At 34.9% G+C, this 23,459-nt stretch overlaps 1 protein-coding gene across 1 annotated transcript; it reads left to right on the forward strand.

Annotated features, from left to right (window-relative positions):
• The first annotated feature begins 2,102 nt into the window (after positions 1–2,102).
• LOC125648057 (uncharacterized) lies at positions 2,103–18,580 on the forward strand. Its single transcript, XM_048874955.2, has 5 exons — positions 2,103–2,439; positions 2,531–2,658; positions 6,953–7,015; positions 15,873–15,963; positions 17,418–18,580. Exons 3-5 carry the CDS (start codon positions 6,970–6,972, stop codon positions 18,130–18,132), a joined length of 852 nt encoding a protein of 283 aa, XP_048730912.1. The 5' UTR covers positions 2,103–2,439; positions 2,531–2,658; positions 6,953–6,969; the 3' UTR covers positions 18,133–18,580.
• Positions 18,581–23,459: the final 4,879 nt, after the last annotated feature.

Consider the following 23,459-nt stretch of genomic DNA (forward strand, 5'->3'; position numbering starts at 1 on the left):
GCGGACTACACATAGAAAAGGAAACAGTCCATCCCGGCGGACTACACATAGAAAAGGAACCAGTCCAGCCCGGTGTACTATACATAAGCAACCAGTCCAGCCCGGCGGACTATACACAGAGAAAGAACCAGTCCAGCCCGGCGGACTATACATAGAGAAGGAACCAGTCAATCTCGGTGGACTATATAGGGAGAAGGAACCAGTCCATCTCGGCGGACTATACATAGAGAAGGAACCAGTCCAGCCTGGCAGACTATACATAGAGAAGGAACCAGTCCAGCCCGGCAGACTATACATAAAGAAGGAACCAGTCCATCAGTATCCCTGGCTGATACGGATAAATGAGATGGTCCTTCGGATGAAACCGCAAAAACCGAGACCCCGCGTCAACACAAGTGTGGCAAGATAAAGATATCTCTCTGCTCAAAGGCCGTAAACGCCGAGCATAGGCCTGAATTTTGTGGTCCTTCACCGGCAAATATGATTTCTCCATATGAATGAAAAGTTCGCGAGCGGAACTCTAAACAATATACAACCAACAGAATTTCTTATCATTAAATCAGTTTTAATAATGTAATGTGAAGATAAAGAACAGTGATCAATCTCATAACTCCTACACACAATACAAAATGGAAAGTTGGGCAAACACGGACCCCTTGATATACCAAAGGTGGGATCAGGTGCCTAGTAGGAGTAAGTATCCCCTGTCTACCGGTCACATCCATCGTGAACCCTATATCTTGATCATGTAAACAGAGTTATCCGTATTCAAAATCAGTGTTTCTAGTACGGCCTAACAATAGGTATGAAACACGTCAGACAGCTAGATTTTATTGGCATACTAGATGGTTATGACGACCTTAAAATTTGCGAAATGCTGACTTTAAACGAGACTGTTGAAGCCCCTGCACCATCAACATCTTTGTCAGTAGACTGCATCTATTTAAAACAAAACTAATCATATGTAGAGAAAGCTCTTGCGTATCGATTCAATGGAGAGACAAAACGCTAAATGCAGGTGATATGGAATATTACTACGTATATATAAGAAGTTGACGATGGAGAAGTGAAGTCATCCCGTTTGTCATAAATTTGAGTTGTAGTTTGCCGTTAACACCAACGTTCAAGAAAATATCATGTACGAAGCAGATGTGGAAAACTCCGTGGTGTCTTTTATTTCGTGTTCTCTGGGATGAAAGGTGAAGATCACGAACGGTTATCAATCACAGAACTCCTATAATCAATACAAAATATAGAATTGGGCAAACACGGACCCTTGGATATACAAGGGGCGGGATCAGGTGCCTAGGAGGAGTAAGCATCCTTTGTCAACAGTTCACACCGGTCGTGAGCCCCATATTTTGATCAGGTAAACTGAGTTTTCCGTATTCAAAATCAATGTGTCAAGAACGGCCTAACAATCGGTATGAAACAATTCACACAGCGTTTGACCCAACGATAGGTTGTATTGTCAAACTAGATCGTTATAACGACCATAAAATTTGCGAAATGCTGACTGTAAACGGGACTGCTGAAACCTATGCACTATCAAATTGTTTGTCAGTAGCCTGCCTCGATTTAAAAAACTGATCATATGCAGAGCAAACTCTTATGTATGGAATCAGTTTAGAGATATAAACACCCTATGTAGATGATAATGGAATACTATTACATAGATAAGGAAAGTGGACGATGGAGAAGTTGAAATCATCCCGTTTATAATAAAATTGAGTTGTTAGTTTGCCATTAAGTTCTATTTTCAATAAAGTATCTAAGTATGAAGCAGAAGTGGACGGCTCTGTGGGGTCTTTTATTTCCAGTAGACAAGGATATATCGAATCGATATATGATGGAAAATGATTGTTATTAATAGGTAAAACGTCGTCGATATATCTAAGTGTCCCAAAAGGCCACAGTGAGGTGATTTTCACAAACTAACATTATACTTATGTAAACTTTGAAAGCTGGAAGTAGTACTTATTCCTCATGTAACTTATTTTTAATTTCCCCCATAATTTCTGGTTTACTAAACAAGGAAAGACATCCGTACCGTGTTGTGTGTTTCAATGTGTCTAATACGAGATTTCAATATATATCCGATATCCTTTATACATTGTGACAAAGGATCAAAGTCTTCTGCATCAATTTTAACCTAACTGTTTACAGCTTTAAAAACCATGTAAGCAGGGTTGTGAAATATTAAGTTTTACAAGTACCAAACGCAGTAGATTTTTTGATGAAGGAAACATTAAAACTTTGTAATTCATCGTTTATTTAATGCAGAAAACACGTTTTAGAGACCATTATGGGTTATTTTAATATTTAAGGAAACATTTATGGGTGTCATTGATTTTTATTTTCCTATATATTTTTGTATGTTTAAAACTTTCAACGATGTTGAACAACACACAACGTATTTGAACAACAATTCAAACAAAGGTGAGCTATTCAGTATTATTTCATCTCCAATAAAATCAACTTTTCTAAAATATTAACATAAATTCATTTCCATTTTTTGGTGTGTTTTCAGCTTTTCACATTGAGGAATAAATCATCGGAGTCGTTGTTTAGGCATCATTGACGCGTCTTCAGTTTCACTGACAGAATGAGCAGACCTGCACGTTACATAACAACTTTACAGGTACCATAACTTTACAGGTAAGATAATAACTTTACAGGTAACACAAGAACTTTACAGGTAAGATAACAACTTTACAGGTAACATAACAACTTAAAAAGTTATATAACAACTTTACAGGTTACATAATAACTTTACAGGTAACATAACTTTACAGGTAACATAACTTTACAGGTAAGATAACAACTTTACAGGTAACATAACAACTTAAAAAGTTACATAACAACTTTACAGGTTACATAATAACTTTACAGGTAACATAACTTTACAGGTACCATAACTTTACAGGTAAGATAATAACTTTACAGGTAACACAAGAACTTTACAGGTAAGATAACAACTTTACAGGTAACATAACAACTTAAAAGGTTACATAACAATTTCACAAAGGTAACATAACTTTACAGGTAGCATAACAACGTTACAGGTACCAGGTTTCCATTCATGGTATTATTAGTTACCTAGTTATTTAGTGACCTGGTACGGGATGACACCAGGTCACTAAGTTTTATACCGGGCGAGGCGTAATAACAGGATGATGTTGTACACTCCCTTTCCCTATCCGTTTTAGCTCAGCCAGGGCAGCGTTGAATGACACATTTGCATCGCGAAATTCGTCATCTTTCATAATATCAAATTTCCTATTATATGGGGGGTCCCGCAAGTACCTGCTGATCGCATGCCTCATGTTTTCAAACGTTGTGGCTTTGTAAAATTCACCATCCTGTTTTCGTGCATTAATGTAGAAATGGCAAAGCACTTCGTTCAAGCGAACGGCATCGAATTCTTCGAAATTTTGATTTTGATTGAGTTCTCCTAAGTAGGCCTTTAACAAACGAGCTGCCTTCTGATTGCTTCGAATAGTTTCTTTGGAGTTAATCAGTAATTTCTTTTTTTCGATCTCGTCTGCTGCCAAACTTGCAAACCGTTTGGCCGCCATTGTTGTTGACAAATGCAACAAGAAAGATAACTCGCAAGGACGCCTGGTATAAATTTTGACGGTGACCTGGGATAGAATATCCCACGTCTTCACGTGACCGTAATGATCCAATCACTATTCAGGATCCCCGCGCTAACTTGTCAGAGGTGGGGTAATGTGTGTTACCAAGAACCATACAATTCATAGGTTTAACGTTTTATATAGAATATATAAACATAAGTTATACAGAATGTATATAGAATGCAGGTTATATAAAGGGATATATATATATTGCATAACATGATCGGGATTAACTTCTGAGCTCCAATGTTCTATTCTTCTTCTTCCATTCAACTCCTTCATTATACAATGTAGACATATGTATAATTTTTAATTATTGTTGATTTCAGGATCTAATGCCTTTTTTTCGAAAACGGACACATTTAAATAAAAAAGGATCAAATGCTAGAGCTCTAAACAATATTAATTGTAATAGTTCGTTCGCCGAAATAGTGCGATAATTAGCCAGAGTACGGACTTATTTCTGAGCCCGATTTCAAAAGTCTAATTAATTAGTAAGGTAGTCACATGGTACAGTGACGTCATATGCCACCGACGTCGATCAACATACTGTAAAAGTAGTGTTAGATATTTCTAAAAACACGGCTTTTGGGGGCCCAATTCATTTATCATGAATGTCATTTATTTTGATGTTATCCATGGTAAATAAATTAGGCCCCTAAAACCCGAGTTTTTCAAAAATATCTAACACTACTTGTACAATAAGTTAGGAAACATAATATTTCATTATTTATAATTGAAAGTTCAATTTGTTTTTATCTTTAACATTTTTTAAAACTACCAGTTGGTAAAAACTGCGAACACAAGTTCTGCTTATATGTTTTTAGAGAGTGAAGGTCAGTTTGTGCGAGATGGTATTGAATTTGAAGTTTGCATTTGCCGTAGGCCTATACGTAACAGCGCTTAGCTTTGATAGAACCATTTTCTCGCAGTTCATCTACGTATTTTGTCCAAGTGCTTTTTTGAAAAAGAACAGTGACAAATGCTGCTGGTTTTTCTATGGTAAAGTCGTTGTGCCGACAAAAAATATTCACGCGTCTTTTCCGTCATACCTTCTTTCGAAAATTTAAAAATAAAGAGTCTAAATCTTCTCTACTGACATCAAGTACACCCTTAAACGGCACAAAACACCCTAATGTAAGGTGAAGATAACGAACAGTGATCAATCTCATAACAATGTTATTTACAAGCCGTTCATGTGATAATTGGTTTTTTGTCAGTTAAATCTAATCTGTTCAAATCTTCCCGCTCGAAGTCGCATATGACCTCACAGATAATGGCGTGTAAATTATCGAAGAAGATATGCATATTACAATATTTGAATTTTATCGCTTTCAAACTCGAAATCAACGCAATCTGTTTCATTTAAAACACATGTAAAGTAGTTTTAGGTATGAAATGAATTAATTTTGCTTAAAACATCAAAAGGTTTAGAAACATGCGATGTGCCCTTTAAGTCTGATATTGAATCAGGTCATTTATTATATCTACATATATTTATGCATGTGTGCTTATCTCTTATATCTACATGTATATATTTGTCCATGTCCCCTCCATTTTTGGATATTTTATTGAACTAACAACACATCGTTATGACAAAGGACTTCATTTCAGCTTCTTTATCGTCAACTTCCCATATTTGTGTAGCATTATTATTTCATTATCACCAGCACATGATATTTATATCCCTCGACACGCCAGATCATGTTCTGCATGTGATCAATTTTTAAATCAAGGGAGACTTCTGACAAAGAAAATGATGTTACATGGGGTTTTAATATTCTCTTTTAAATTCAGCATTTCGAAAATCCCATGGTCTTTACTGGGTCGAATGCTGTCTGACGTGTTTCATTCCTAGTGTTACCGTATATACTCGCCTTTAAGTCGGTTTTTTTGGGAGTCATTTTTTTGTCCAAAACTCTATGTCCGACGCGTCCTAAGAAGATTGGTATTTTTCTGGGCGGCGTAATGTAGTATTTTTAAAACAACTCCGACGATTATCATGGACTACCACACGAATGATTATTGTTCACTTGTTATATATTGAAATATTCATATGTATACCGGCTGAAATATATTTCTTAAAAGATTGAATATTGTTAACAGATAATTCAGATCATCATTCTTGACTCTTAAAAACTCTATTGTTGATACAATGAATTATACCGGAATCCCACAATGACAATTTTCGCGAGGCGCGTGCCACTAAGTAAACACGGTGTCAGGTACTGGTCATTAGGAGACCATAATTGCTTAGGTAATCAAGGGATCATGGTCCATAATAGATCAAGGGATACATTTAAACTCCAAACGGATATGGCTTGGATATTGAGCACCTCATAATTATTGATTTCTCAAAATATTTTTTGAAACATAGGTAAAACACTAGAGCATTGACTTGAAATTGTCAACCTATTCTGACAAAAATTTGTACCGACTTATAAGCGGGTCAATGACAAATTCCTACAAAATAACCTTAAAAAATACAACCGACTTATAGGCGAGTATATACGGTAGTCAGTCCTTTACGTACTGATTTTGACTATGGATTACTCCGTTTAACTGATAAAGATATATGGCTCACTGGGGGATATGACCGGTCAACAGGGAATGCTTCCTCCTAGGTACCTGATCCAACCTGTAGTACAACCAGGGGTCCGTGGTTGCCCTTCTTGTAATAGGATTGATGAGATTAATCACTGTTCATTGTCTTCGCTTGTTCATTAACTAAACAATATAAGACTAGTTCAAAATACTCTGCAATATATATCATTACGATATTCACTGACAAAACCCTGTTGTTCGTTATTTAAAAATGTAGAATGTATGAACTTAGAAAAACATTTGACGCGTAGTTGGCCACAATCAATGGTCGGTAGTAGAACTAAGTAACAATTTACCCCTATCCAATAATCCTATTGTTACTTCATAACCAGTTAAACAGACAGATTTCCCGAAATTTATGGAACCTGATATATATATATATATATATATATATATATATATATATATATATATATATACCTATTGTGCTCTGGCACATGCTGCTAGGAAATTTGGTTCCGCAGGTCGCGTGTTCAACTCCAGGCAGGGGCGGGAGTGGGCATCCATGTACTTTTGTAATAGTGAATTTCTCTGCGATTTATATTAAAGTACTTCTTCACTTAGGACAGTCATGTTTATTTAACAGTTCATTGCAATCTGTGTGCTTTGAATATGCACACTATATATATACATTGCGTATTTTCATATGATCTTTTGATAACCTGAATTTGACAAATTATGTCAATGACAGTAAATTTTCTTTGCTTTAGACACATTGTTTTTAAAGATGTCCGATGAAGCAGGGATAAAGCATCATATTGCGCAGCCTGTAGGTAAGTCATTTCTTATGTTTCTCTCATTCCAGGGAACCGTGTTTACCTAACTCTCCATTCTGATTCATTCTCGGGGAGAAACTTATGGCTTAAAGCCCATTTCAACTTCCACTGGTCTTTAAGATGATGCTTAGAAAAATGATCATAATTAATATTTGTACAGTTATTTACCATTAATTATACCGTTTCAGACAATGTCAATTTTAAAATTGTATGTCTCAATGCATATTCAGTGAACTTTAGAATACTGATATATTGAAAATTACACACACAGTAGGTATTTTATTATGTTGATTTCAATCTTGTCTGAAATTAATATTACATATGTAACACTATGTTAAATGTGTGCAGTGCAGCAATGGGAACTTTGGCAGTAATAGTACAGCTCAATGATTGTTATTTATTCATATTGTTATAGCTAACTACTATTTAAACTGAACGTATCCCCCAACGCCCTTAATGTAGTGAATGCAAGGTGAAAATAACGAACAGTGATCAATCTCATAACTCCTACAAGCAATACAAAATAGATAGTTGGGCAAACACAGACCCCTGGACACACCAGAGGTGGGATCAGGTGCCTAGGAACAGCAATATAAAATAACGGATGTGTTCATAAACTGTCAGTTCTTTATTTAAAATTTGATGCTCGTTTTTATAAAACAAGAATGTTCCTTTATTTTAACAAACTTTGTATATATTTTTAGTTTTTCAATTAGATTTTTGAAGATTGATTTAGCGATCTTGTATTCACATATTTATTAACTTTACAACTTAATGTACTTTTTACACCATTGATTATTTAGAATCCATGCTCTATAAATAGATGTTTTACGTATTTTATCCGCTTTTCACCCAATTCCTGAAAAATATCGGTCTTCCCATGTACGCAAACTGTCTGTTATTCCATAAGTATCTTTGATATGTTTATTGTATTTAACGGTTTTGATTTTTTGTATCTTTAATATCTATAGAATTAATTTCAATGACATTCAATATCTGTAGTTTGACTTCCGAGTATGCTTTGCATATGCCTTTTAATAGTATTTTGATTATCATTTTTGACAAGTCTTGATACCCATACAGCTTTAAGTGCTTGAAATTTAAGGATTATACATGTATCAATAACACCTATGCCTCCTTCATTTACTGGACCTATTATGGTTTTTCTTTTTATTCGGTCTTTTTTACTCCACAGAAAGTTAAAGATACTTTTGTTTATTGTTTTAAAATATCTGCTCTAGGAATATACTAATTCTGATATATATATATATATATTAATTCTTTCATTGAATTAATATTTAAAAACTAATAGAGTGAGATCACCTGCATGGTGAGCATGTTTTACTTCCTCGCCAAATTGGGAGGTTCTTATTCCAAATACTTGTTTATTCTTTTTCAGTTTCATAGCCAGGATTTCAGCTACAAATAGGTATAATATCGCAGAAATTGTACACCCCTGACGTATCCCTCGTTTCATGTTGCAAGCTTTAGATATCCAATCATTATTTTTATCCTAATTATAGAGTTTGTATACAATCTTTTAACCCATTTTAGAAAATTTTCCTTACATTTGAATTTTGTTAATGTTTTGAACACGAAGTCCCTTTCGACAGAGTCAAAAGCTACAAAAAGAAAAATTCCTTTATCAGCTGATTCTTATCAGTATTCTAAAATGTCTAAAATTAGTCTAGCATTCTATCCAATATATCAACCTTTGATGTACGCGGATTGATTTTTATTTATCAGATTAGGGGATGATTACTCCTCGTAAGCACCTGATCCCACCTGTGGTGTTTTCAGGGGTCTGTGTTTGTCCAACTATCTAATCATATTGCTTATAGGAGTTATGAGATTGATCACTGCTCGTTATCTTCACCTTTCATTATCTAAAACCTTTTGAAGTATTTTGGCAAACATAAAGACTATAATTTTATAATCAGTGTTTCTTAAACGTATTGGTCTATAGTTTTTCAGGTATTTTTGTCTCCTTTTTTAAAGATTAGAGAAATTACAGCTAATCTCTGTGTATAGCTTAATTGATTATTTCTATAAATATTTTAGTGTGTCATAGAATAAATCTTTAATATGATTCCAGAATCATTGGTAAAATTCATTTGTTAAGGTAGGTAAATACTATTAGAAATTTCTGTCAATCAAAGTTTTTTTTCATTTAAATAACTTTAACAACTCATAAACTAACTAAAAAGCCCATATAAGACATGCCTTTGCAGGTTTATTTTTATACTATGTGCTACAGAGCACATATACCCCCAAATGCAAAAGCCAAATTCTAACACAAGAATGCATCATCTCATGTTTTATTAAAAATATGCACCAAAGCACATCATATTAAGCTATAATATATAAACTCCAATAGCTATTCATTTACTGAGAGAATTTTTAAAGATATTCATTGAAAACATACACAATTGCTGTTTAATCTGCTCACATCCTTCAGAAAAAAATCACAGAATATCGCAATTTTGAAAAATTCTCAAAATCTAAATTGTTTACATGCCAGTTTTTCTTTAAAAATATCTAGAATTATATCTAAGGTTAATAAAAAAACATATTTTACCATAGTTGACCAGAGATATTTTGCAAAATGGTCTCTTGAATATGTAAACCCCCATTTTTAAATTTAAGTTTTACAATTATTCTTTGCACACTTTGAAAAATAGTAAATTGTAACAGCAAATACAGTCTTAAAATCAAGAGTAACATAATATGACAATATATATATATGTAAAACATACTGAAAATTTTGTCCTACCAGACAATTAGAACACAAGGAGTGGCGGGGGGGGGGGTGCACAATTATTTTGGTGTGTGTGTTATTCTTTTTTGTTTGGCTGTCAATCATATAATACATAAAAATACATACATGCTATCTCATACTTATAGAAAAAATAAATATAGTGTAACATATATGTAGATTCTAGCAACTACAGCTCATGTACAAATAATTTTGTTTCTTTAAAGTACTTGTGAAGAAGAGTTCAAATATTCAACAACTTTGCTGATGATTTTCTGAGGATTTATAATTCTGGGTTTCTTTGAACCAAACACACTCCCTAAAATTCACTGTGAATTCCACTGTGAGGATCACGCCTATGTATGATTTTTAACTTGTTCAGGCTTAGATTGCAAGCTATGAGCCTTTTAAGCCTATGAGCCTTTCAATGTAGATATTACATTGCTTTGTACCATTGGAGCTAGTGAGGACTTCACACTATAATAATTCATGGTAAATATATCTAAGATTCACATTTGAATGCTAAATTTGACTCGTACAGTTCTCGTAAACTACAAACATCAAACAAAGAAGTTATAACTGGAACTTTCTAGTCGGTGTTTAAAATTTAAAACCGGATACGTAAAAGCACGGACTTTCCTTAAGCCATCTAAACCAGGTGATTTATTTAGTTTTAAATTATGAACAGCTCCTGTGCATTCTTCAAGTGATGGGAATTCTTCATATAATTGTAGGTCATTATCACTCATTTCATTTTCTAGTTCAACAGATTGTAAGTAGCCATCGATTTCGTCATCCGACATATTTTGGGAAGAATATAAGGTTTCAAAGAAATTGCACATGGCATACATTATATCGCTAGTTTTTGAAATATATTTGTTATCAATTTTTTAATCTTTTATAACACTTTGTTTTTGTCTACTTTTTTCTGAAGATAAGAAATAACTCGTGCGTTTCTCACCTTCAGTTATCCATTTGGATGTTGATCGTATAAAAGCACCTTGACATTTCTTGCTATATGGTTATATAGGCTGTCTAACTCTGCCTCGATATTTCGTTTTCTATTCATATAACTATTTTGATACTCTGATTCCTCAATATAATTTATTTCTTTTTCTAAAGTTCTAATTCTTTCATTTAGAGTTTTTTTTAATAGAATAGTCCCGAGCTTTTAATTTGAATGATTCCCATTTATCTTGTGGTTCTCCTGAGTCATCAGTTTTGTTTTTAGATTTCAGTAATCAGGTTTTGAATTCCCATTCTATATTCTAAATCTTTAAATGGGAGTTATTAAATTTCCAATGTCCTTTTCCTCTTTCGTTATGATTTGCTTTAAATAGTAGTTTTAATACTCTGTGATCTGATATTCTCTTTTTCGCTACATTACCTGGAATTTTACGTATGATAACGTTTTCCAAATAATATATGAAATTTTTACTTATAAACACATAATCTATTCTTCTACAAGGAATGTCGTTTGCATTGCACCATGAATAGCCGTTTATGCCCGGGTGTTTACTGTTCCTGGAATCAAACATATCTAATGAGGTTAATATTTCTTTAGTTTTCTAGAACTTGGATCCTGTGTATTCTCTACTTTACAATAGAAATCTCCACATATTATAACATTCTCTTCTGATATTTTCTTATCCAGGAAATTTTGTAATTTTGAAAATAATGCATCTCTCTTTGATGTGGTTTGGTGCATAATTGTTCTCATCTATTTTGACATTTAAATATAATCTTTTTCCGTCTGTCGTTATATGTTTTTCTAGTATATCAATATTCATGTCTTGTTTAAATAATATAGATTCTCGATCCTTTATTGTGATTCGCTGAAACAGTGATAAGATTTTCCAAACCACCTTGCATTATATTTTGTTTCATTTTTTCTCTCTATGTAATGGGTTTCTTGTAGAAATGCAATATCAACTTTAGTGTCTCTTAACCAATCATGAAGTTTTATTCTTTTTTCGTCCGAGTTTATACCTCGGACATTTACTGATATGATAACAAATAAGTCCATGTATCATAATAAAACATTTTGAATCTTTCATTGGTATGTATTGTAAGAAATATTCAAATTTCTCATATGAAAAAAATAAACTAATAATAATCATAATTCCATAAATACAAAAGATAGTCCTTTAGATGATCTGGTTCAAAATTCTCTGGGATAATTATACCTGTAATATACACTTTACCCTTTGCCGTTGGAGTGGAGGTCTCGTCGGCTTTGTCCATCGCGACTTTGTTGTCTTGAATCGCCATTTTGTCTGGTATAACTTGCAGAATTACGTGATGCCCGATGATTCGGAGGAGAGCGAGAAGCCCGGCTTTGAGATTTTTTATTGTTTGTTTTCTTTTCTGGATTATGGACACTGTTTAACATTTGTGTAATGTTCATCTGTGTCGTAGACTGGGGGGTTCTGGTAACCGATTGAGATATCGAGTGATGCGATTGTTTTTTTGTTTTTTGTTTGTCTTGTTGATATTTATAAGAATGTTACCCATCTGGGTTTTTCCTGGCCACTTTTGATGATTGGTGTGATCGGTTCCTTCTCTGTAAAGTCCAATACCTCAGAATTCATCATATGTGCTATCTGCAAAAAATTGTGTCGGTATCATAACTTTCAAGGATGGATCGAATTTCATCAACTTGATCATATTTCGCATTTACAATTTCTTCCAGTATTTCGATTTCTGTGTTTTTGTTTTTCAAGGAAATCATCATTTGTCTGGATATTTTTTCCTAGTTTTTTTTGGCATTCAGAGCTGTTGGGGAATCACGTATGAGTTGAGCGTTTTCAATGTTGCCACAACGCAGTGCTTTGACGTATTGAAATACATGTTCAGCTGATGAATGCGCAACACCGGAGACATATATTGAACAAGGGCAGAGGTTAGAAAGAGGGTTTTTTGCTCCTGAGAATGAAACCACTTCCTCTTGGTCATCCTCGTATTTGCTGCATAGTTGAGAACCTGGCTCATGGTCTTCTTGCAGGCATATTTTACACCTACTGTTTTCAGGGCATCGAAACAGCCAATGCTTTCCCTAGCAATTGGCGCACTTAGGCTCTCGTTTGTTTGAAGGTTGTTCTCTGTTGTATATCTGGAATCTAATACCTGCACAGGTGTTCTGTCTAGGTAGGTATGCGCCGTCTTTAAAAGGTTTTGCATATACAAATTTGTTACCGTTCATAACGCTAGTCATTTTCATGGTGACAGGGTGTCTAATATTTTTCTGCTTTATAGAGCTTATCAGGTTGACTTTATGTTGATCTAACATTTTGATAATCTCCTCATCATCTACTGATTATGATACACCTTTCATAGTGATGCGAATTACTTAAATGAAGTCTTGGCGCCAGAGGAGAAAGGATTGGTATCATAGATAACACAAAGACTGCGGAATTCAAAACCCTCAGACAAAAGCTTGTTTCTACTGACTTGAGTGTTGATTTAAATTCTCAAAAGTCCTCTATCCTATTGTAAACATTTTATTTTGTCAGTACATCGAAGTATGGATTGTAGCAACTCATAGTCAGATACCGGTTTTCCATCGTTTGTAATGTTAGAATTCCGGATGTACACAAGTTTGATCATTTCATTGTTAGTTGTCATATGAGAGAGGTTATGAACAAAAAAACCAGAAGACAAAAAGAGCAAATTTCTACGCTCGATATATATAGTATAGTTGACCGTGCTCACTATACGTGACCAGGGACTGAACTGTTTTCATGTCTACATATACAAGGAAGGAATGCACATAAAGTGTCAAATCAAACGCAAAAAAAAACCCCAAAAGGGTAAAACAGCACACTTGCATAAATGAAAATCTCGAAATAAGATATCTAGATCCAACTGCAATTCACAATTTTGATCAAATCGACGAGAGCTTTGTTGAACGTTCTATATGAGCGACGTCACGTGACCTTTTTCCTTGATGTTGATGGGTACGATTTCTCCAGAAGTCCTCCCAACATGTGAGAGTCCGTGTTTTCAAATGTGGCATATACATGACATCCATGTACAATTACATACGCATATAGAAGTTCTATTTTGGATACATATGGAATACATAAATGTACAGAAAATTAAACATATCCAAGTTGTGTGTTTATATATGTTATTATAAAAATAAATTGTGAAATAACAGAGGAAATGTGGGTTGAACACAAATTTAATTTGCCATATTTTTCACATACCAAACAAAATTATGATTTCATTGTACACGTTGAATGCATCCATTGAATTCCTGTTCTCAGAAGAAACTGTGCTCAGACTCTCAATGACTACATAAACAGTATTGAAACTCGCAGCACTCTGACACCTCGCCACATCACAATCTCTACCCAGAACTATTTTATAAAATATCGGGAAAATGTAGGACAAGCAACTATTTGTAGATTTTTTTCCAATTCTATATACTCTTCATGTATCTATGTATAGGCCTGGTGCAATAGAACTACCCAATATCCACGTTTCAACCCAAATCAATGCTTCTTGTATCACACAAAGACTTTACATCTGTTCAATATTTATTTATTTACGTATATTTTTGTAACTGAAGTCAAAACCATACTTTATTTGAGCATACGTGCCATTTTACAAAAAATATTGTAAAACCCTTGAGACGTTGACAGAGGTGTAAGTGAGTGTAAGGAACGATAACTCTGGGTAGAGATTGGCCACATCAACAACTGTTTATGTAGCGCCGCTATGTATGGTGGTGAATCTCGTTGGGTAAAAAGTGCCATTCCGCACGGACGAAACCTTTGGTCCACTACTATTACACTGACGTATTCTTAATCTAAACTATGGTCAAATTTCTCTCTCTTTCGTCGAGACTATCCCCTCAATCTTCGAGTCAGTCAGAGCAGTTCAACTTACACTTTTTTCAACTACTCTATGACGGGGTACGGAATTCCGAAAAATAAATTCACGTGAAAATACATGATTTTTACTGATCACGTGGTTACTATCCGGCTCTACCTTAAAGAAGTTAGCTCTTCAATTGTTGATCCCACACGCACAAGGTGCTATAACTTTGAGGTACTGATTTAATACTTATTTCACACGTACAGGGTATTGCAACTGTCTAGTACTTACACGCACAGGGTGCTATAAGTTTAATACTTATTTTACACGCACAGGGTGCTATATAGCTGTCTAGTACTGGTTTAAGACTTATCACACACGCACAGGGTGCTAAATAGCTGTCTAGTACTGATTTAAGACTTATTTCATTGCTCTAAACATATACATGTGTTACTTAAACCTATCCGGTTGAAAATGTGTATTGTGAAAGGACTACCTTTCGTGGCGGAAGGATTTTTAATCAGAAACCTCCAAATCTGCACAAATTTACCGTTTCTATTTTATACACTATATCATCAATATCAAAACCCTTAAATGTATATTCCAATTTTGTAATATACAATAAAAGTAGTACAGACTTAGAACTAATTCAAGTGTAATTTCATTAATTTTTTTGATATATTTTTTCCCCAAACTAAACACGAATTCTTAGAAACATCTTCAATAATTTACCCAAAAACTCAGTATCAATATTTAATATTTTGACCAATAAGACCTATAAGTTCTGTCTCAAATTTTGAGGCAAGACTTAATAACTGTAGAGGAGTTTGAGTTCTCAAATTCTGTTTGATGATATATGATTACATTTTCCCATATTTCAGTGTATAAAGATTATCATTCATTTTTAATCTATTAGCATTGGACTTGATTTGTATCGCTTATGCTGTATTGACAAAGATATGAGTACGTTTTAAGTGCGAAAAGGTCATGTGTAACACACTTTGGCTCAACAACAAGCAGCACGACCCCTTGTTTGTCATTTTAGTTTCATAATCCTCTTCCGTATAGAAATCAAATAAATACCTCCACCAAATTGACAATGCTACAAAACTTAGTCGTAAACCTCTTTAACTGAAATCGAGTTTCCCTTTATGATAAATTTAATTTTATATCAGAGTAAGTCCGTTACCCCACTTTCGTTTTGGCACGCGCATCATTATTTCAAATATAAGCGATGTTTCCTCACACTTTTTAAAATCTCGTTTTCTTATTTGACAGATGCTGGTCTGATTGCACTGTTTGGTGGGGTGATTTTGCTGATCTTCAACGTAACATGTGCCTGTATATTTTACGGGAAATGGAAGAAAAGGTACTACTTAAATTGGTTACAAACTTGAACAGTTTGCATATATATCAGATGGGACGATGATTTTCGAACACGAAATTGTTATTTTTGAGCTGTACGTAAATTACATGTAATCAGTTAATGACACATCCAATTTTACATTCTTGCACGAGTTCGAACCCAATACTGTTCGTCTTACCCGATGGTTGTTTGAATTATGTTTGTTAATTACTCAACAAAGTGAAGTATACAATTTGACATTGTGGAGGATGTTCGAAATTTACACTTCACGTCGTACCTGTAAACAGACGAATGTTGCCTACTTAAAGATTGGTGGAAAGTCAATACTTTGGCCCAAAGATGAAAGGAAAACACGTGAGACCCGAAAACCACAATAGAACCCTTGTTTTTTTTATTCTTGGGAATATTTTTGCAAGTTGTGTTTTTAGTTGTCTGGTGGTTTTTTTTTCTTATTGACAGACACCGTGTAAATTCCATACACTTCCTTAGAATTATTCGATCAAGATGAGAAATGATATCAATTCTCTTCACGTTTTTAGATATTCTGTCACTGTCTGTTAAACCAATCAAATTGCGTGTTACAATTAAGTACGTTTAAATTATATAGAAATAATTGTTGAGTTGGGGAATGTATACCTAACCGTCATGTTTATAGATGTACATCTCCTAAAGACGAACTGCAGTTTAGATATGTTACGCTGTATACAATAGAAATGATTACTTCGTTGTCAGGTTTGTCGAACAATTGCTTTCTCGGTCTCGAAATTTCATTGGGAAACAGCATATATCAGCCAGCTGAGTTTCTCTTACGTAGTCAATTTATCTAAAAATGACCCACCGGTCGATTATAGATGTACCCTTCTTTCGAAGCAAGCAAGGTGTATGAATTTTTTTTTTTTTTACATAAGTTTATGAACAAAGGTTAAGGATATTATTGATACTTACCATCCCCTTTTCATGCAAAATCAAGAACCTATGATTGAGTTCAAAATGATTATGGATCAAAGGATCAATCAATGATTTGCATATAAAATATCTAACCGTCTATTCAGGATAATAACATCTTACACATAACAATTAAGGAACAGAAAATATAAATTACATGCAACCTAATAGAATATTGTTATCTAGGAATATCGATGATATCAGGTAAAACGTTTTGCTTGATAATTACCTTTCTTTATTACTACACATAGTACAATAATCAGTAAATTTTTGCCCCGCTGTCATTTTTGTAATTTTCGCTCTTGTCTTCAATTAAACAGAGCTTACATTAAAACAACACAACCTTAAAGTAGGAATAAGCCAAAGGGCAGATTCGTTACCTTCACTAACTTGTAACACTACATCCTTAGTGATAGTCAACTCCAGAGAAAAATCATGAATCTTCATTATACACATATACGCAGTGTTTGATGTCGGTCTTTTAACTGTCGTTGTATTGTTTTTTTTTCTAGATGGCACAGGTCTCGCTTTGAGTCTTTATTGCAAGGACGTTCTGCATATCTGAGTAGAAGCAAATCTTCACCAATCAGCGTTAAATCTAAGTATGATAGGCTCCAAAAGAGTATGAGCACTCGCTTTAGAATTCGATCGATAAGAAAAAGTAAAAGATTTGCAAACAGCAGGCAAAGACGGCATGAGGAGACCTGTTTGCAATATAAGCAGCAGAGTGGGTCTACAATAAAGAGTATACTAGTTCAAAACCCCAGAAATCCTGGCAAAGAGACACAACCCAAGAAAAAAGTTACTGTTATGGAAGAGATGTGTTCGAACACGGAAGTTCATTGCTTGTCCGAAATTTCTCATGATTCCAATGTAGTAAAGAAATCACTGCGTCCTGCTGCTTCTGTACGAAATACGACAACGGTAGGAAACCCGAACAAGAGCGAACATCCCCCAGCTGGCAACCGAAAACTTCGCTGGTCAGCGGGAAGACGTAGAAACCACATTCCTCTACAAGACTCTGAAATACAAAACTATGGAAGTAAAGCGATGAACGAAAACCACCACACTGAATCTGATGAGTCCGCATCAATAAAACATCTTATGAATTCAGGCGCGGATCCAACTTCTGAGAACAAAATATGCACACTCAGCACTCTGTTTATTACTCATTCGAATGATGTATTGAAAGCTTTGTCACGATTGGAGATAAACGAGACCAACTGAATTGTCTGCAATTGATCCACCATCTTGATTCTAGTATTGTACTGTTCATCATTCCACATAGGAACATGGTTTATTGATTGAAGAACGAGTCATAAATGCCAGTAATGCTAGATTGCAGCAGTTATTCATCTTGGTTAATGAAACATTAAAACCATTGACCTTATATTTAAAAATAACACGCCAGTCTATTATTGGAAACTGGTGATTTCCTTTTAGATTTCGAGGTCGGCCGTTTCAGCAGCAAAAGTGCTATACCTCTTTATTGTATATATATCGAATGAGAAAAAAAATGAATGTGGGAATGCACACTTCCCATTTAATTTATTTTTAGTGATTGAACATCTATGAAATTGATCACTGTTCGTTATCTTCAACTTTGGCACTTGTGTATGTATATCGATTGTGGGCTGGTTGCATCAATACGGAATATCAAAAGTATAGAATTTTTTAGAAAGTATAGAAACTCTCCAGAAAAAAGAATTCACAACAATTGTTTCACTTGGACAACTCTTGTATACATATAGTGTTGACTAAAGACAATTTATTTCAGATACAAAACGATTTACCACATTTAGTAGTAATCAGAATAAATTTCTGAGGTTTGGTAGTAGAATGCAAGATGAAGATAACGAACAGTGATCAATCTCATAACTCCTACAAGCAATACAAAATAGATAGTTGGGCAAACACGGACCCCTGGACACACCAGAGGTGGGATCAGGTGCCTAGGAGGAGTAAGCATCCCCTGTTGACCGGTCACACCCGCCGTGAGCCCCATATCCTGATCAGGTAAACGGAGTTATCCGCAGTCAAAATCAGTGTGCCAAGAACGGCTTAACAATCGGTATGAAACACGTCAGACAGCATTTGACCCAAATACGAGGTTGTATTGGCGAACTAGATCGTTATAACGACCATAGAATTTGCGAAATGCTGACTTCAATCGAGACTGTTGAAATCCATGTACCATCAACTTGTTTGTCAGTAGCTTACCTCGATTTAAAAACTGACTATACCCAGAACAAGCTTTTGCATATCGAATCAGTTGAGATATATAAACACCATATGCAGGTGATAATGGAATATTGCTACATAAATGTGGGAAGTTGACGATGGAGAAGCTGAAATCATCCCGTTTGTCATACAGTTGAGTTGTTAGTTTGCCGTTAATGTCTACTTTCAATAAAATATCTAAGTATGAAGCAGAAGTGGACGACTCTGTGGTGTCCTTTATTTCGAGCTCACAGGGATATATCAAATCGACATATGAATGAAAGCTATCATTGTTAATAGACAAAACGTCATCGATATATCTAAAAGTCGAATGCAGCACAATAAAATCAGAGTACTGGGTATTTTGTCTACTGTATTTGGATTTTCTCAAGTCATTATAACTTACATCAGAGTCTATGGAACGATATTATAAAAAATGTATCATATGCAGTCCCCAGGCTCGTATAACACCCCTCTCTCTCTTCTTGAAAACGTGCCTGTAGGCCACTGACAAATAAGCAGATGTTACAGGGGTTTCAACAGTCTCGTTTAAAGTCAATTTCGCAAACTCTATGGTCGCAATAATGATATAATTTGCAAATACAAAATATAACTGACTGACGTAGTTCATACTAATTGTTAGGCTGTTCTTTACACACTGATTTTGACTACGGATTACTCCGTGTATTTGATCGAGATATGGGACTCACGACGGGTAGATCGCTCAACGGGGGACATTTACCCCTCATAGGCACCTGATCCTACCTCTGGTATGTCCAAATGTCAGGGCCCGTGGGGATTTGGGTTAGAAGAGGTATTCAGTACCCCTTGCTTGTCGTAAGAGAGGCCTAAATGGGGCGGTCCTTCAGAGAAGACCGCAAATACCGAGGCCCCGTGTCACAGCAGGTGTGGCATGATAAAGATTCCGATCTGCTCAAAGGTCGTAAACGCCGAGCACAGGAGTAAATCTTGCAGCCTTTCACTGGCAATGATGACGTCTACATATGAGTGAAATATTCTCTAGCGGGACGTTAACCAATATACAATCAATCAATCCGTGGGTTCGTGTTTGTATTCTTTGTGGGATTTGTGAGATTGTTGTTCGTTGTCGTCGTTTTTTCGCTGATCCAATTTTTATCAAATACATGTACATGGTTTGGTATCTTTACATGCAACTGATTCAATACGCAAAAGCTTGTTCTGTGTATGATCAGTTCTCAAATCGAAGCAGGCTACTGACAAACAAGTTGATGACACAGGGGTTTCAACAGTCTCGTTTTAAAATCAGCATTTCTCAAATTCTATGGCCGTTATAGAGATGTAGTTTGCCAATATAATCTATCATTGTGTCAAATGCTGTCTGACGTGTTTCATACCGATTGTTAGGCCGTTCTTGGCACTCTGATTTTGAATACGTTGAATTCCGTTTGTTTGCTCAAAATATAGCCCACACGGCGGGAAGGACCAGTAAACAGGGGACTCCTCCTTGGCACCTGATCTCACCTCTGGTATATCCAGTGTTCCGTGTTTGCACAACTCTCTATTTTGTATTGTTTATAGGAGTTATGAGATTGATCACTGTTCGTTATCTTCACCTTTCATGCAAAGATTGATTTATTTGCTGTCACGTTAGTAGTGGTGAAATGTATGATTAATCCAATGGATTGAACGGATGTACTGAGTGTGCTGAAGAATGTCCACTCCATGATTTTGAGGCAAAAATACTTGATTTACTTAATTGTCAAGACTTTTTCAGACAGATTATAAGCCAACTTTTTCTCCATCATCCCATTTTCAAAATTGATGCGAAGTGCCGAAACTCACTATATCTTAAAGTTACGTGTTTGTTTACGGAAAAGTTGTCCAAGTTAAAGCAGGAAATGTGATTTCGTTTAGCATGCTAAATCTTTATCCATGCAAAGTTATCGTTCCTTACACTCACACACACCTCTGTCAACGTCTCATAATTATTCCACGTGCAAATTCACTTTTGAAGGTTAATAACAATAAAACCAAGAATCAGGAAAGACAAATTACAGTTTTTACTTCCCAATACAATGCATATCTACCTCAAGAGTGTAATGGAACATTATCCGCGTTTCAACGATATTCAAAGCTTCTTGTGTCACAGAAAGACTTGACATCTGCTTAATATGGATTAATTTATATGTATATATTTGTAACTGAAGTCGAAACCATATTCCATTGAGTATTTTTACCGTTTTACATGAATCTTGAAAACCCCGTTGAAGACATGAACAGAGGTAAATGAGAGTGTGATGAACGATAACTCTGTCTAGAGATTGGAGTTGAAGACGAAATAATGGTTCTGGCAATACTCTGTATTGATACTACATAATTTAATTTCAAGACTATAATACGTAAGAACCTATTTTCACGGTTCTATCGATTAATGCGATGACTATAATACGTAAATACCTATTTTCGCGGTTCTATCCATTAATGCTAAGACTATAATACGTAAGAACCTATGTTCGCGGTTCTATCGATTAATGCTACGAACTTATTCATATTCATTAATGAAATTTTCCGTATGCTTTACTATAATTCATTGACTTATGTGATGTCCTGTGTATATTGATTTCTGTGATGTCCAGTGTAGATTGATTTCTGTGATATCCAGTATAGATTAAGTTCTGTGATGTACAGTGTAGATTGAGTTCTGTGATGTTCAGTGTAGATTGATTTCTGTGATGTCCTGTGTATATTGATTTCTGTGATGTCCAGTGTATATTGATTTCTGTAATGTCCAGTGTCGATTGATTTCTGTGATGTCCTGTGTCTATTGATTTCTGTGATGTCCAGTGTAGATTGATTTCTGTGATGTCCTGTGTCTATTGATTTCTGTGATGTCCAGTGTCTATTGATTTCTGTGATGTCCAGTGTAGATTGATTTTTTGTGATTTCGAGTGTACAGTATGTTGACTCTATCGATGTTGATGTGATTAATCTCATAACTCCTATAAGCAATACAAAACAAAGAGTTGGACAAATATGGACCCCTTGACACACCAGAAGTGGGATCAGGTGCCTAGGAGGGGTAAGCATCCCCTGTCGACCGGTCACACCCGCCATGAGCCCTATATATTGATCAGATAAACGGGGATATCATTAGTCAAAATCAGTGTTCCAGGAACGGCCTAACAATCTTTATGAAACACATTAGACAGCATTTGACGCAATGGTAGGTTGTATTGGCAAATGACCATAGAATTTGTGAAATGCTGACTTTAAACGATTTAAAAACTGACCATAAGCAGAACAAGCTCTTGCGTATCTAATCAGTGGAGAGATATAACCATCATGTGCAAGTGATACTGGAATATTGCTACATAAATACGAGAAGTTGACGATGAAGAAGTTGAAATCACCCCGTTTGTCATAAAGTTGAGTTGTTGGTTTGCTGTTATTATCTACTTTCCATAAAATATCAAAGTATGAAGCAGAAGTGAACGACTCTGTGATGTCGTTTATTTATAGTTCACTGGGATATATCGAATAGATAAAATGTCGATATATTTAAATGTTGAATTGAAGAACACAACAAGAGATTTTTTCTTCTCACGTAGAAGTATTTAAATAATTTTTGCATCACAGAGATATAAAAACAGGTCAGCTAACAAATGACAATTCCTGCCCATGGGAATTCCAACAGACTGTTAGAAGACCTGATCACAAAAGACCACGAAGATATTGTCAATGAGCAACTCCAGCATATTATTTATTTCAACTTCAGAGTACTTGTTCGTGGAATCAGAGTGGTGGTTAACAAAGTAATTCTTTGGATGACTGATCACTAAATATGAATATTTGTATTTTCCATTTTGTTGAAGAAACAACTGTCTATGATGTCAAAAAGTCTAGTCTTTAATCTATCGTGGGGAATGGTCGTGTATAGTGTTGAAAAGCCATATGTTATAGAATGTGGATGGAATGAAATCAGTTGGAGAGAAGTGGTACTTCGTACGCCCTGATTATCATCACATGCTTTAATCGATTAATCACCTGTTCTACAACAAAACACTTTACACATTTTCCACAATTTGGCTATTTTTGTTTTGTTCTATTTTAAAATATTACAGTGCTGATTATTACGTATTTCTTCCTCTTTCTGGAAACGAAGGATCACATTTGTCAATTGCTTTCTACTACAATTAATATAAAAATTAAAAATAAAACAGTATATTAAGGAAATGTCAATTTGAGTTTCATTGAATTAATAAGTCCCTTCCTCTTATTCATCATTTTTATATCCAAAATAAATACGGTCAAGAAATATTTCCGGAGTTCAACTATTGATTGGAAAGATAATA

The sequence above is a fragment of the Ostrea edulis genome, chromosome 6 (assembly GCF_947568905.1).
Source record: "Ostrea edulis chromosome 6, xbOstEdul1.1, whole genome shotgun sequence".
NCBI lineage: Eukaryota > Metazoa > Mollusca > Bivalvia > Ostreida > Ostreidae > Ostrea > Ostrea edulis.